A 17,322-nucleotide genomic window follows, 5' to 3' on the forward strand; every position below is an offset into this window, starting at 1 on the left:
GAGGTCTCTTCTAACTCTAAAATCCTGTCAATTCTATTACTAGTAAGAATATGATCAGTCTTTTGGAGAGGTTAAGCAGAGTTTCAAGACAGATTCAAGGAGGGTCAGATTACTTCTAGCTGTAAGGATTAGGAAAAATAGAATTTATTCTGGACTTTAAAAGGTGATGATTCCAACAGGCAGAGAGATGAGGTGTGGCATGTGCAAATGTATGGAGTTGGTAAAGAACAGGATGAGCCATAATGTATTATCTGTCAAAAGGATTCATGTTAGCAGACTCTCAGAACTGCCAGATGATGGAATAGATGAAGTCCTCCTCATTCTTAAGCAGGAATTATCTTTGGATAATTGTTGGCATCTTGCCAACAGTAGATCATCTGCTCTCTGCTGGCAATCCTCAGGTGACAGGTCACTTACTGCCTCCTGATGCAATTCATTCAGTTTCTGGAAGCTCAGTTAGAAAGTTTTTCCTAAAAGTGAAATGAAATCCACCTCTCCTACTTCTCCTTCCATCAGCATTTTCCCTACTGTGTTCTTCTGAGTAAAATAAGGCAACAAAAGTCAAATAAAGCCAAGCTGTCAGCAGTAAGTGGCTGAAGGTCAATTATTAGGAAGACTACTTCAGCAACTAATGAGGATTGACTTGGCAGGCAAGGCAAGGAAGCACATCCTGTTACCATGGTTCAGATGAGATATGATGATGTGGCAAGGAGGGGGGATTTGGAGGAGAGGTGTATAAAGGAAACATCTGTCTCTGCTCAAACCAAAGACAGCTTCACAGTCCCAGTCCTGGGCCCAGGAGCACAGTGGGGCCCTCATAACATTCCAGCAAGGCTGGATAGTCAGTGCTCTTCTAGCTTTTAAGCCAACACAGTGTTCAAATCTGCCAAGATTACTTGGCCAACGAAAGAAAAACTCCTAGCCGTGGACAGAGGGTAGCCTACATTAGGGCAAAAATATTAAAAAGACTCTTACTCATCATTTTGAAGACCAACGTATCGGGGACTGGGCACAAGCATGACTCGAACATTTTCTAGTTTTCCTTTCACAATGTGCATAAACTGGTCAAGGTGGCTGGATGGTGGCTTTGTGGTGTACGTTAAGAAAGCATCATCGAAGTTAATGCAAAGAGTCTGTGGTTGGTAATGATTCCCAAATGCCAAACGACCCTAAAGAGAAGAACAAAAGATGGCTAAACATTAATGCTCAAAGTCTGATCTGACAATGAACTACCAGATTTGTCCTAAACAATCGGCTCTGCAAACCCGAACTACTAAGCAGTTTTTATTATCTAAGAAAATTATTCTGGAATGTTAAAAAAAACAACTGTTAATGATATTGTATTCATATGGTTCTATTTGTCATCCATATGGAGATGTTAAGTGTATTAAATTACAGTCCTTCAAATATTTGTGAATATCTGGCCATTAAGAGCTGATAAACTTGTGCTGAAAATAGAGAGTTATTTTAAAACTCACTTTCACACTTTGCCACTTGTATGAAATTACTGTAATTTTCTAAGTGAAAACTGTGGCTGTAAATATCACTAATAAAAACCCTGTGTTATTAACACATGCTTTATATTATATTTTACTTACTGTGCTCACGTTGACCTTTATGACTGGAATAAGGGACCTCCATGAAGATGAGGGATCTTGAGATTCTGTCCTTACTTTAACTCTGGGAGGAAAAAAAGTCAGGCTGAGTCAAATTATCTTTCTAGGGAAAAGAAGAGATACCACACAAAGGAAATGGGGTTTCATATTTTAGTCACAAAGGTACTCACACAAGCTGTGTACCTTCTGAAAATCAGTTGTTTTCCCACATAATCCTGGCTATCAGAAAGTAACAGGAAACAAAATAACGACTAAAGTAAATGATCATACATCTCCATTTTCTCCTCTCCCCTGACCAAAAAAAAGGGGCGGGGGGGGGGGGAGGGGGGCGGAATACAGTGATTTAATCTATTCTTTTAAATTTTTCCAGAAGAAAAATTCGGTCAAGTGCATGTATCAAGGAAACAGATAGTGCTCATTACTACAGAAGATTCTCTAATAAGAGTGCCAAAATGATTAAGTAAAGAATGATAAAGACACAAGTAGCTTAATGGGAACGATCAACAAGAAAAACTGGTATCCTGAAGCACAACTCAGTCATTAGCTCCACTGCTCATTAAGCCACAGACTCACCTCATGCTAAAATAGTTTCTCTCCAATAGGAGAAAAACGGAATAGGAGATAAGGAGAAATAAAAGCATATGGCAAACACATGATGGTTTTTTTTTTCACTCTTAGAATAGAATTTTATTTTCCAAAATATATGTAAAAACAAATTTTAACATCAATTAAAAAAAATGTTCCAACTTCTCTTCCTCCTCTATTCCCACCCCCACCCACTAGAACTCAAGCATTTCAAAATAAATTATACATGAGTAGTCATGGAAAACATTCCCACATTAGCTAGGTTGTGAGAAAAAAACAGTCAAAAAACTCCCCAAACTTCAGACTAAGGAATTGTCAAAGAGAAAAAACATTTTTTAAAAAAATGTGTTTCCAGGGGCAGCTAGGTGGTGCAGTGGACAGAGCACCGGCTCTGGAACCAGGAGCACCCGAGCCCAAATCCGGCCCCACACACCCAACACCCACCAGCCACATGATCCCGGGCAAGCCACCCACCCCCAATTGCCTCACCAAAAAAGAAAAAAAAAAAGAAAAGAAAAAAAATGTGTTTCCATCTATTTCAGATACTATCACTTCTTTCTCTGTAGATGGGTTGCCATTTTCATAGTCCTTCAGGGTTATATTGGACCATTGCCTTGCTGAAAATAACCACATGCTTCCCAGCAGATCATTTTACACTATTGCTGTTATTTTGTATACAGTACATTTCACTCTGCTTCAGTTCATGTAGGTCTTTCCAGGTTTTTCTAATAGTATCCTGTTCATCATACCCTAAATAATGTACCTTAAACTTGACAAAGAATTTTCTTCATATTAGCCCAGCAAAGTCATCGTAACTATTTCCCTCCATCCTATTCCCTTCCCATGATATTTACTCTATTTTCTATCTTCTTTTAAACTATTCCTCCTCAAAAGTGTTTTACTTCTGACTGTCCCCTCCCCTACTCTGCACTCCCTTTTTTTTCACCCTTCCTTCCTTATCCTCTTCCCCTCATACTTTCCTGTAAGGTTAAATAGATTACTCCTCCCAACTGGGTGTGAATGTTATTCCCTCCATGAGCCAACTCTGATGAGTTTAAGGTCTTTGAGCTAATTCTATGTTCCAAATTTTCTTCCTCTCTCTCTCCTCAACCCTCCCTATGAAAACAAGCAATTCAATATTTCATACTTGTGCCGTTATGCAGAACGTCTTCACCTTCCTTGAAAGTATTTTGCTTTTTACTGCTCTCTCCCAGAATCTGCCCTTCCCTCCTTCCCCTCTCCCCCCCCATCTCCCTCCCCTCCCTCAGGGCAAAATATATTACTATACCCACTTGAGTATGTATGTTAGTCCTTCTTTGAGTCAATTCTGATGATATTAAGGTTCACTCACTCCCCAATTCCTTCCCCCTCTTCCCCTCCCCTCCATAAGCTTTTTTCTTGTTTCCTTCATATGAATAACCTCTCCCCAGACCATCTCTCCCCTTCCCCCTCCCCCAGTCTATTTCTCCTACACCTCAACCCTATTTTAAGGATGTCATTATGGGTTAGTTAGGTGGCACAGTGGACAATGCACCAGCCCTGGACCCAGGAGGCCCCAAGCCCAAATCCGGCCCCATACATAAGACACCCCACAAAGAACAAAACATAACATCCCTTCGTATTCAGTTCAGACCTGTGTCCTCTGTATTATCTTCCCATATAGGAATGTTAACAGTTTGATCTTTTAATATCCCTCATGAAGTCTTTTTCCTGTTTATCTTTTTATGCTTCTCCAGGGTCTTGTATTTGAAAGTCAAATTTTCTATTCAGTTCAGGTCTTTTCATAACAAATGCCTGAAAGTCTTCTTTCTCCTTGAAGTTCCATGTTTGCCTCTGAAAGAGGATGCTTAGTTTTGCTGGGTACGTGATTTTTGGCTGTAGTCCCAGTTCCTTTGCCCTCTGGAATATCATATTCCATGCCCTCCGGTCCTTTAATGTAGAAGCTGCTAGATCTTGCTTTATCCTTATTGGAGCTCCACAGTATTTAAATTCCTTTTTTCTAGCTGCTTGCAGTATTTTCTCCTTGACCTGGGAGTTCTGGAATTTGGCTATAATATTCCTGGAGGTTTTCCTTTTGGGATCTCTTTCAGGAGGTGATCGGTGGATTCTTTCAATTTCTATTTTAGCTTCTGCTTCTAGAATATCAGGGCAATTTTCCCTCACAATCTCTTGGAGGATGGTGTCTAAATTCTTGTTTTGGTCATGGTTTTCAGGTAGTCCAATGATTTTCAAATTATCTCTCCTAGATTTATTTTCTAGGTCAGCTGTTTTTCCAAGGAGATATTTCACATTGCCTTCTATTTTTTCATTCAATTGGATTTGCTTTACTGTGTCTTGGTTTCTCATAAACTCACTAGCTTCCATTTGTTCAATCCTAATTCTTAGGCAATTATTTTCAGCAGACAGTTTTTTAATCTCCTTTTCCATTTGGCTTTTCAAACTGTTGACTTTTTTCTCATGACTCTCCTGCATTGCTCTCATTTCTCTTTCCATTCCTTCCTCTCTTTCTCTACATCTTCGTTCTATCTCTCCTACTTTCTCTTCAAAGTCCCTTTTGAGAGCTTCCAAGGCCTGAGACCAGTTCATATTTTTCTTGGAAGCTTTGGATGTTGGAGCTTTGACCCTATTATTATCTTCTTCTTCTGAGGATGTATTGTGGTCTACCTTTCCCCCAAAGAACTTTTCGATGGTCTTCTGCTTTCTCTGCCTACTCATCCTGGCTTACTGTTTCTTGGCTTTTTACTCCTTAAAGTGTAGCGCTGCTTCCCGGACACACCGTTCGTGCTACAGCGTGGCCCAGGGGGTGATTGGGCTTCTTCTCAGCCTGCCTGGCTTGTGAGTAATCACAGCCGCTTTCTCTTTGACCCGGAAACAGAAGTCTGATTGAACTCTGATTCTCTATGGTCGGAAGCTTGGCGTGCTTTTACCCCTCCCCCACTGGGCCACCACCACTCGATTCAGCCCAGTGGTTCAGACCCAGGGCGCTTTGCCCCAACTCCAGCAGATACTGCCTCCACTTCACCCGGCCTACCTCCGAACCCCCTCACCAGTCTGTGATCGGAGCCTCAGAAGCTGCTGGTGCTGAAGACTCTGATGTGTTGGAGGCACTGTCCCTGGCTGGGTCCGGACCGCGCGCTGAGCTGTTCAGCCTGATCAGTAGGTGATCAGAATTGCCCTCTTTTGTGGAGAAACAGTCTCACTCTGTTCTTATGTGCATTAGGCTGTTCTGGGTTTTGATTTTTACCGCATTATTTGGGCGTGAATGGACGGGTTTATCTGGAGCTTGTGGGAGTCACAGCCTCTCCTCCGCCATCTTGGCTCCGCCCCCCCCACATGATGTTTTTAAAAGCAAAATCTGTAACTCAATAAAGGTAAAACGTCAAGATGAAATACAGGGCACAGATTCTACTTACATGTAAGCTCTCTGTAATCTCAATAATGACACCCATGTTCAAATTAACGAGCTAGGACTCTTCAGAAAGCAGAAATTAAATACTGAAACTCAAAGTATTAAGTCTTCAACATAAGCCCACCTTGTTTGGAGAAGTTGGTAAATAGTTACTGTTACTTTCATTGCAGCAAGTCCCTGTACATACAATATAAATGTGGCGTTGCTTTTGATTTTTTGGTAATGTTTGTGTGTATGCTTAAATATGTTCATATGCATACAAGAATGGTTGAGAGACAAACATTTCCTATCAACTGAATATATTGGTTAACTGAGCTACTGTACACACTATACAGCAATATACTGGTAGTTGATAATTTCCTATCTCAGTTCACCTCTGTACATACAAAATTTTTTTCATTAAAAAAATATTCTTGCATTTATTCTCCATCCTCCCTCTTCTTTTCCAGAGGAAAACGTTTCTCTGCTAACTTGCAAGGGGAATTTCTCAAGCAGTATTTTGATCTCATTGCATTCCTCCAGGACCTTAATTCGGCATCCCTCTACTACATATTTAATCCTTCCCTTCACAACGCCTAGAAAAATGCATCCTAAAATTGAAAAAAAGTATTACCTGAAACTGACTACAATAGTGAGTTAATATCTTATGTCTCTCTTTCCTTTCAATGCCAAAATAATACTTCCAAGTACCTACTCAGATCTTAAACTTCTATCTACCACTACCAAAATCATTCTCCTTAAGGTCACCAAGAAACCATCCTACTTGAAAAAGCCAATGGCCTTTTTCTAACTTTGGTTCTCTTTGACTTTTTTTTTTTTTTTGGTGAGGCAATTGGGGTTAAGTGACTTGCCCAGGGTCACACAGCTAGTAAGTGTCAAGTGTCTGAGGCCAGATTTGAACACGAGTCCTCCTGAGTCCAGGGCTGGTGCTTTATCCACTGTACCACCTAGTTGCCCGAGTAGATGTATTCTTTTTTGGTGAGGCAATTGGGGTTAAGTGACTTGCCCAGGGTCACACAGCTAGTAAGTGTCAAGTGTCTGAGGCCAGATTTGAACACGAGTCCTCCTGAGTCCAGGGCTGGTGCTTTATCCACTGTACCACCTAGTTGCCCGAGTAGATGTATTCTTTTTTGGTGAGGCAATTGGGGTTAAGTGACTTGCCCAGGGTCACACAGCTAGTAAGTGTTAAGTGTCTGAGGCCGGATTTGAACTCAGGTCCTCCTGAATCCAGGGCTGGTGCTCTATCCACTGCGCCACCTAGCTGCCCCAAGTAGATGTATTCTTAACCAAACAAGAGACAGAGGCAATCACCAAAGACAAAACAGATAACTTTGATTACTTGAAGCTTAAAAGCTTCTGCACAGCCAACATTAATGCATCTAGGATAAGAAGGAAAGTGGCTGAATGGGAAAAAAAAATCCTTGTTTCAAATTTCTCTAAAAGGTTTGGTATCTAAGATATATAAACAATCAATAAACATATGTAAGACTAACAGCCATTCCATAATTAAAAAGTCAAAGAATATGAACAGTTTTCAAAAGAAGGATTGAAAAGTATTCACAACCACATTAAAGCATGTTCCAAATCACTAATAAATAAGAGAAATGCAAATCAAAACAATCCTAAGGTTTCACTGCACACCCTGCAAACTGGCAAGGATGACCAAAAAAAATAGTAATAGTTGGAATGGTTGTGGAAAGATAGGCACACTAATACATTGTTGGTAGAGCTGTGAAATGGTACAACCATTTTGGGAAGCAATTTGGAAGTATGCAAATAAGTGAGTAAACTATCTCTACCTGTTGAAGCAGAGAATCTGTTACTAGGCTTATACCCCAAGGGAGCCACCACCAATAAGGAGAAAGCCTTGGTATATTTCAAAATATTTATAGCAGCACTTTTTGTGAGAGCTAAGAACTGGATACAAAGTAGATGTCCATAAATGTAGGTAATGGCTAAACAAATTGTGGTACATGATAGACTATAAAAAATGATGAATGTGATGAAGCTAGAGAAGCATGGAAAGATCTACATGAAGTGACGAAGAATGAAGTCAGCAGAGCCAAGGAAACAATATACACAATGAGCACAGCAATATAAATGTCAAGAATGATGCCCCCACCAAAAAGATCCAAAGTAAATGTAACAAAATTATCAAGACCTGAATGAAGAGACATGAGAGGACACCTCCAACCCACCCACCCCTTGGTGGAGATGGGAGGTTGACAGTGTTATACATCACACACATTTCTGGACTTTTTCAATGTACTGATCAGTTGTGTTGTGGGGGAGAGGGGGGGTTGTCTGTCAAAAAAAATCCTGTTTTCTATATGTGATGGCTCTCCAGGAGGGAGTATAGGGAGAGATACTTGGGATTAATATTGTGATGAAAGAAAAAGAAAATATCAATATGAACATTTTTTTCTTTTCTTAGTGAGGCAATTGGGGTTAAGTGACTTGCCCAGGGTCACACAGCTAGTAAGTGTCAAGTGTCTGAGGCCGGATTTGAACTCAAGTACTCCTGACTCCAGGGCCGGTGCTCTATCCACTGCGCCACCTAGCTGCCCCTCAATATGAACATTTTTAAGACATAAGAATAAAATCAAAAAAGAATAAAATAAGAAAAAAAATTAGAAAAAATTATGAATTAAGAAAAAGAATATTTATCATTGAATGGTACCAAAAATGATAAATGGCAGTTTACTGAGCTAATCTGCATTTTTCTGTTTGCTACATCCATTATAGGTTACTTATTAAGCCCATAAACCATATGAGTAGTGTAGATAATAAATATATTAACAATTAAATTTGGAGAAACTGAGCCTCAGTTTCCTTATCTATAAAATGAAGGATTTAAATGAGATGACCACTAAGATCCTGTCCATTTTAAATTCTTTATGTTGATGATAGTCCAAAGTACTGCAAAATACAAGATTTCACTCTGGAATGCAAAAAATATAAATATACATTCTAGAGACAGTTGCCTAAAACTTGAGGGTAAAATGGCATGATGCGAGCCTCTAAAGAAACTCAGCAAAAAATGTCAATAATTCTTTCTCTTTAAAATCATGTTATATATTCAAATCTTCATTTATCAACCAATCAATAAGTACTTATTTAATGCACATGCACTTAATCAATGCACTGACCACAATCCCAGTTCAACTATAATATGACAGCTTTAAACCCATAGCAGTTCGTTAAGACTTCATCTAGAACCACAAAGAATTGGGGATAAGGGTGCAAAGAGGAAAATGGAAAGGAGAAAAACCAAAGGGTCAAAAGGTAAAGCAAAATCTCATGGTCAGGGCAAATTTACAAGGAACAACACAAAGTATAATGTCGTCTTACTTAGACCATGTGACATCATATTCCATCTACACAGAATAACCTAGTTTCATACCACACTGTCTAGAAGCACTTTAAAGCACAAAGTATCAAATTTAATTAAATGAAGACCCAATGCTATCTGGTGATAAAGGCATTGAAAATTAACACAATTTAACGTGTGGTCTCAAACCTTTCAATATTGGACCGAGTCCTCTCTCTCCCGTTCTCTAGCACTCTTTCACTATCTTTTTTAGATGGAATTATAGTTGGCTCCAAACCAAACAACTCTTGAAGCTGTCCATAAAGATCAGAACGATTGTAGACATGAAATTCAAAGTCATTCACTGTGATGTACAATCTAGTCTCTGCCTTTGGATCTATAAAAAAACACAAAAACATATTTGAATTAAATTCTTCAGTCAAATGCCTTTTTCATAGTAACACTTATGCTTGTGTTTACAGGAAAACTGGCCTCAGATTCAACAAGCCCTGGGTTCAAATCCCACCTGACACACTGGTTATAAGAACACGGACCAGTATTTAACCACTTGCTCACTTCAGACTCTCTAAGACTATAATTTCTAAAAGTTGCCAATATGCATTGGTAAAGGGAGCTTCCTCACCAGGAGTTCAATGAAATTATAGGTCTAGACCAAGAAATGAATGTATACACAGACCAAGAATGTACACACACACACACACACACACACACACACACACACACACACACACACAGCATTTCCCTCATAAGCTTGTAAGGTGGACTCTGCAAGCATTATCCCCATTTTAAAGATGAGAAAATTAATTGATGCTCAAAGAGTTGAGTGACTTGCCCATGGTCACTCATATAGAGGCTAAAGCTAAGATTCAAACCCAGTACTTCTAACTTTAAGATAAAAAAGAATTCTTCACATTTGTAAATACATTTCTAAAAGGTCAGCAGGAAAGACGATAGATATCATCATTAAATATTGGCACAACAAAACTATTAGACGTTTTAATGTATTTTCCCTGGTCTACTTATTGAATGACCTAATGGTTTATGGATTTATACTGAAACAAAAACAGTTAAGGTGCATTTAGTGAACTTGCAAAATAACGTAATTCTTATTTCTTATCAAATTAGCACACTAAGAGGTTCATACTATAAAACACGGTGGTCTGCATTCCCAGCCCACTAGTTGTTTTATATCAGCATCAACTTTTTTTATTAAAAAATGTATAGGTAAATGTATATAAAAAAATGTATATAAAAATGTATTACTTGTAAGATTTCTTTCCATATTTGATTTCTGTTAGGTTTCTGTGTTTATTTTATTACTTGGCATTTCCTGTTACAGGGACAGGTAGGTGGTACAATGAATAGAGTGTTTGGTCTGGAGTCAGAATCATCTTCCTGAGTTCAAATTTGGCCTCAGACACTTATTAGCTGTGTGACCCTGGACAAGTCACTTAACCCTATTTACCTCAGTTTTTTGATCTGTAAAATGAACTGGAGACAAACCACTCCATTATCTTTGTCAAGAAAACTCCCGGGGCAGCTAGGTGGCGCAGTAGATTGAGCCCCGGCCCTGGAGTCAGGAGTACCTGAGTTCAAATATACTTAACACTTACTAGCTGTGTGACCCTGGGCAAGTCACTTAACCCCAATTGCTTCACCAAAAAAAAAATATGTATATGTGTGTGTGTCTGTGTGTGTGTGTGTGTGTCTGTGTGTCTGTGTGTGTGTTTTCTTGGTGTCTTTTGTCTTTTTCTATTCCTTCCTTTGTAACAAAGAAAAACAATTAAGCACATCTCCTATTAATCCTCCATCTCACTGCCCTGGGGAAAGAGACACCTTTTATTATCTCTTTCCAGGACCTTTTGTGACTTTCCCATTATTCAGCGTTTAACTTCCTTGTGATTATCTTTCCATTTATGCTGCTGTGTACACTGTTCTTTGTTCTCCCGATTCTGCATCAATTCATATAAATTTGTCAAGTTTCTCCAAAACCCTCTTATTACTACACAGTAACATTCCATTATATTCATATATCAATTTTTTCACCCATTCTAAAAACAATGGAAACACACCTAATTTCTAGTTCTTTGCTACTAAAAGAATAGGGAAAGTTCAGTCACATTTCTTGCATTATTTCAAAATGATATCCAAAAAGGGCAAACCACTTCACAGATATAATCAACAGTGCATCAGTACGGCATGCCTGTTTTTCCAAGGCTCTCCAACATTACCTCACAAAAACCCCAAACAAAAAAAACCAAGTCAATCAGGGTTAAGTGACTTGCCCAGGGTCACAAAGCTAGTAAGAGTCAAGTGTCCACAGCAGGATTTGAACTCAAGTCATACTGATTCCACGGATGGTGCACTGTCCACTATTCCACCTGGCTGCCCCCAGCACTAATGCTTCGTATTTTTTTTCTCAACTTTACCGACTTGCACGGAATAAGGTGAAACCTCATACTTACTTCTGGAAACTCCAGAACCATCTCATGTTTTAAAGAAAGGCCTGATTACATTAAAGCAAATTAATGGCAATAATGAAAACAAAGTCAATTGGCTTCAAGTCCTTGGACACCCCTGGTGTGGACAAGCCCCTTCACTTTCCAGTGAACTTCCTAGGTCTCTTAAGTTACAAATCAGATTCTGACCTGAAGTAGTCAAGTAAAGTCTTGGTACAAATGAAATCACAGGTTGTGTCAAAAGTGTGTGCGTGTGTGTGTGTGTGTGTGTGTGTGTGTGTGCGTGTGTGCGTGTGTGCGTGTGTGCGTGTGCACTTGCACATGTGCAGAAAATTCATTGGAATACACCAATATCTACTTCTTACAAGAAACTGTTTTATCTAAAAGCACACATCAATGTGTATAACTGTGCAAGACACATGTAGAACAAGGCTGCAAAGACAAACCACTTTGCAAGACTCAAGAACTTTGATCAATGGAATGACCAACACCAACTGGAGAAGACTGATGATGATGATATATGCCAGGCCCCTCCTGAAGGGACTCATGATGTAGAATGAGACTGAGTTTGGGGGGGCGTGGCCTATGTGGGAATTTGTTTGCTTGACTACACACATTTATACCAAGGGTTATGCCTTTCTTATTTCCCCCCAATAGAAGGTACAACAGTTTTATAAATTGAAAAGCTATACATGTTTTAAAAAAGGAAAATCACATACGCATAAAAAGATGTAGTTTTTTTCTTATTGTTAATACTCTCTGAAATAGATTTTACTTTGTTCCATATCTCTGTAACTTCTATCCAACTGTCAGAATGCACTAACATCCAATGAAAACTAAAGACATATTCATTTAGAAAATAATGTTCTTTGCCCTGTGTGTCAATATAGTAGACTGAAATACTGAAGAGGTATTTATTATGATATACCTCCTTTAAGACTGTATCAATTTCTGACCAAATCATTCAAAATCTTTTCAAGTTATTGTGGAAGATAACAGGAAATTTTTGTTGTTCGGTCATTTTTCAGTCATGTCCAACTCTTCATGACCCCTTTTGGGAGTTTTCTTTCTTTTTTTTTTTTCCTCTTTTATTTAGTGAGGCAATTGGAGTTAAGTGACTTGCCCAGGGTCACACAGCTAGTAAGTGTTAAGTGTCTGAGGCCATATTTGAACTCAGGTACTCCTGACTCCAGGGCCGGGGCTCAATCTACTGCGCCACCTAGCTGCCCCGGGAGTTTTCTTGACAAAGATAATGGAGTGGTTTGTCTCCAGTTCATTTTACAGATCAAAAAACTGAGGTAAATAGGGTTAAGTGACTTGTCCAGGGTCACACAGCTAATAAGTGTCTGAGGCCAAATTTGAACTCAGGAAGATGATTCTGACTCCAGACCAAACACTCTATTCATTGTACCACCTACCTGTCCCTGTAACAGGAAATGCCAAGTAATAAAATAAACACAGAAACCTAACAGAAATCAAATATGGAAAGAAATCTTACAAGTAATTGACTCATTACCCTTTTAAAGTTAATGGCATTTTTGGTTTTACTTCTGATTTTCATAACAATACTAGGAAGTAGGTGCTCTTATCAGCCCCATTTCACAGATGGGAAAACTGAGTCTGACTGTAACTAAGTGCTTTACCCAGGGTCACACTGCTACTAAGTATAAGAATTTGGATTTGAACTTGGGGTTCCTGGCTCCAGGTCCAGGACTCTATCTACCGCATCACCAAGCTGACTCAACATATTTTTTAAGATGAGGGTGTTGGTGAGGGAGGGCAGAGGTGGGGACAGAAGAAGAAGCAGTCTCTGTGCTATTCCAGGTAATGAGATGGGTGAACACTGGCAGGGCAGATGACAAGATGTCTGGGATGGATGGAGATCTGCTGCAGGAGGCACTAGCAGCTCCAGGGATGGACAAAGACCACGTGAGGCAGTACTTGTCCAAAGGAGAGAACAAGCTGTGCTCTGAAAGAAGTCAAGAGGCAGCATCAGGAGGGAGGGCACCCCACGCACAGGGGCAGCCCATTCAAAAGCAAAGACTGGAGATGGAATATTGTGTCTAAGGATCAGCGACAGACGGTGTGCCAGGGGACTAACCCTAGGAAGGTGACGGCAGCACGGGGTCGAAGGGGGTTTGGTGCCCTGGCCAGCAGAGAATCTTCTATTGGATCTGAGAGGCACTAACTAGGAAGCCCCTGCAGCTTCTTAAGCGGGGGTGACACGGTCAGGCCTGTGCTTCAGCGATATCTCTCTGCCAGTCAGGGAGAGAGGGAGGGGGCTTGGAGGCAGGAAGCCCAAGCAGGAGGCTGGTGCAAGCAAGTGACCATGAGAATCGGAAAGGGGCCCTTGCCGCTGAACGAGTTTTTCTTTTCTTTTTTTGGGTGAAGTAATTGGGGTTAAGTGACTTGCCCAGGGTCACACAGCTAGTAAGTGTCAAGTGTCCGAGGCCGAATTTGAACTCAGGTCCTCCTGAATCCAGGGCCGGTGCCCTATCCACTGCGCCACCTAGCTGCCCCCTGAATGATTCTTTCTGTCACCTTAGATGACTCCTTATTACATCCCCAGCAGTATCAGTTCTCAGCACGTTAAAGTGGCAGCTTCCCCTTATTGCTCTTATTGTACGTGCCAGTACCCTGACATCTGAAGTTACTGCTGACTTTCTTCCCTGTTGTTCTCTAAGAATTCTGGGACTGGCCTGTTACACTTCTTCAGTCTGCATCACAACCGTCTTTTCCCCATACTATCTGTTTCTGAACATCATAAGGGCTTTTCTCTCCAGTCTTATCCCCTTCCAAATTTTAGTTTAAAGCATTTTTAATCAAGTTGATTAGTTTTTCATCTTGAAAGTATTTTCAAACAAAACTTGAGTAATAGTTTAAGAAAAAAAGCATTTTGGTGACAGCTTGCTGTACCAACATTTGTCCTTTTTTGTGAGAAGGAGCTATTGTTCATTTCTCTGAAATGCTAGGAAGGGAAAGGAGAGGAAGAGAAGAAGGGCGGGGAGGGCATCATGCTCACAGTTAATCAAATCTTAGAGAATCAGAGCTGCCTGTAGCTGTGTTTAACTCCTGCTTGAGAATCTGGAGAGTATAAGGGCTGCAGCGTGCATTATGATGTATGGAGATATTCCAGTCTACCATTTCAGGAACTCTGTATTTCCATAAAGCAAATAACTGATGTCATCAAATCCACTTAGTAGTTGTGTGACCCTGCTCAAGTCACTTAGTCTGTCTGCTTCTGTTTCCTTAATTGTTAAAATGAGGATAATAAAAGCATCTACCGCACAGGGTTGTTGTGAAGACCAAATGAGATATCTGTAAAGCATTTAGCACAGTGCCTAGCACAAAACAGGTGCACACACACGCTTATTCCCTCTAACTAAAATAAGCCTCTTACTCTGGAAAAACATGCAATGTAAACATGGTTTTAAAAACACACACGAATGCTAACATTCTTTATAATTTTACAATAATTACATTCCAAAGGTTGGCTGGGAGTTCCCCTCACTGAGGTATATGACAAACCACATAAGCCTGCCCAGGCTGTTGGCTCTTGCCTATGTCTCCCCACAAGTTCCCTACAAGGGGTCAGCTCAAGGCAATGGTGGCCCTCCCAGACTAATGGCTGAGCATCCTGCTCTTTCACTTCTCCTGGCCCTTCTCAATTTTAACTTTCAACTACTCAGTAAACATAGAAAAAGATAAAATCTATATTCTCGAAAAAAGAATTTAATCTATGCAGTCTTGTAACGGGAAAAAAAGCAAGGCACATTAAATGTCTCCTTAAATAAATGAGAAAAGATATCTGCCTCATTGAAGCAAGAGCTCTTAGAAACAGCAAAAAATGTACATCAATTCACTCACACTGCCCTGTGTCTGTTTTTTGAATTAACATTTCCATCTAGAGCCCAATGTGAAACACTTCGATATCCTCAAATAAGTTTTTAAAAATCTGATAATTCAAAGTATGTCACAGAATAGGACTGAATGGTTAAAAAACCATGATAAAACTCACCGTGTTGCTTCTGTTTGGGGTTATACATTTTCCACCAGCGAAAAATGATAAATCCATCTTGAATTCTGAATGAGACAAATTACAAATACATAAATAGATGTTCTCCCTCCCTCTCTCTCTCTCTCTCTCACACACACACACACACACACACACACACACACGCAAGCTGTCTACCTATATACAATCCACAATTAACTGTGTCAACAGACAACACTGACCTAATACATCTAAACTGCATAAGGCCCTTATATACAGTGTCGCTTCTCCTCCTTGTCATCACTGCCCTTCCACCCCTTGTTCAATTTGCCCTGACTCTTCCTCCAATCACGCCCAGCCTTACCCTATTTGTCACCCCTGTTTCTCACTCAGTCCTAGAGCTCAGGAACAGGAGGTTAGCAAATATTACAGGGGAAAAAGGCTGTAAGGCAGAGAGGAGAGGACATTCCTGTCTGACTAAGACCTGTGGTCTTCAGTTGCTGTTGCTCCCACAGCCCCAGCATCCCAACATCCAGAGCAAGCAATTAGGGGTGATGTGAAATGGAGTAGGAGGGAGTAGAAGGAGTGAGCTTCTCCTACAAGGGGAAAGAGAGGTAGGAGAGGAAAGAGAACCACATTCCTTACAACCTCCCAGAACCTTCCTCACCTTGCTGGTCTCCCTGCCCTTAATTCTTATAGCAGAAGCCCAAGCCTCAGCTTCTAACCCTCTAAAGCCTTCATCTCCACCCTCACCAACCACTTTGTCTCCGCTAGAGACCCCTCCAGTTGCAAGTGGCCTGACTTCTAATGCTAGAAGGACAAGAGGAATCACTGACCCTGTTTGGTTTGGGTTTGGTTTTTTTGACCTTGTTACTAAACTAGCAGATCCTCATAAAGGAATGACAAGAGAGAGAATATGTTCCTAGGATACCAAACAGAAAGTCTGAAATAATTCTCCCCCCTCCAAAAAAAATTTGGTATAAATGGTGGTTATGGTCTAATTAATACTGTAATTAAAAGACATTGTGAGTTCAATAGGCTGTTTTGTGTCACTGATCTGAGAACCTAATCAGAATGAAAACATTGTTGAAGAAAATGCCCTGCAGCTCCCAAACAAGCTTTTGGCTGGACACAGGCCTGGCTTCGTGCCAGCTGAGTGATGCTAGCAAAGCTCTATCACCTCTCTGGGCACCAGGAAACATTCTAAGATTTTCCTTATTCCTTTAGGGATGGGTTGTTGTGAGCAGCCATAGAGGGTGCCCTGAACCCTGCAGAAACAAAGACCCTTCATTCATCTCTGGTCTGCTGTCTGGCATACCACTCTCCCATCTTAGGCCCTTGGCACCCCTGACCTGGACTCCTGCAAGAGTCCCTGAGATGAGCTCTCCCTGCTGCAGTCACCCTCCACAGAGTGGCCAAAGGGACCTTGAGTCATGTCACAAGAAACTCCAGTGCTCCCTGGAAACTGCTGACGGAATAGGGGAGGACCCAAAGGAAGTAGTGAGGACTTACAAGCTGTGTGCCTCTCCCCCCTACCCTGACACCCGCCCACCTCCCAAGGGAATGAGGGGTGGGGGAGGGGAAGAGAAGGAGGTGCATTCAATACTAGGAAGGACGGGCAGGGATGCAGCACCCATTACTAATAGGATGAAATATAAACTCTGGTTCGGCAGCTAAAAATCTTCACCATCAGCTGTGGCCTAACTTTCCAGGGTTGTTACACTTCCCTTATTACTCCCTTCAGCTCACTGTGGTCCAGCCGCGCTGGTCTTCTCACACAGAACGCTCCATCTCTAGTCTCCAGGCCTTTGCCCTGGCTGTTGCCCATTCCTCTCTCAGAATTTCTAATCTACTTCAAGGCTCAGCTCAGGTGCCAACTCCTAGAGAGAAGCCATCAGTGCCCTCCCCCTAAAATGACCATGAGTCCC

The 17,322-nt window shown here is 40.8% G+C and overlaps 1 protein-coding gene across 5 annotated transcripts in view; it reads right to left on the reverse strand.

The window, feature by feature from the left end:
- The window catches only part of KIAA1109 (KIAA1109 ortholog), a 222,166-nt gene that overhangs the window by 174,244 nt on the left and 30,600 nt on the right, over positions 1-17,322 (reverse strand). For all 5 annotated transcript variants that reach the window (XM_043969747.1, XM_043969748.1, XM_043969749.1 and 2 more), the window contains exons 6-9: positions 15,419-15,483; positions 9,131-9,317; positions 1,599-1,680; positions 976-1,169 (exon numbers count right to left, since the gene is read on the reverse strand). In XM_043969747.1, the coding sequence (XP_043825682.1) occupies positions 976-1,169; positions 1,599-1,680; positions 9,131-9,317; positions 15,419-15,483 (528 nt within the window). The remainder of the gene's footprint in view (positions 1-975; positions 1,170-1,598; positions 1,681-9,130; positions 9,318-15,418; positions 15,484-17,322) is intronic.

The sequence above is a fragment of the Dromiciops gliroides genome, chromosome 6 (genome assembly GCF_019393635.1).
Source record: "Dromiciops gliroides isolate mDroGli1 chromosome 6, mDroGli1.pri, whole genome shotgun sequence".
NCBI classification, from domain to species: domain Eukaryota; kingdom Metazoa; phylum Chordata; class Mammalia; order Microbiotheria; family Microbiotheriidae; genus Dromiciops; species Dromiciops gliroides.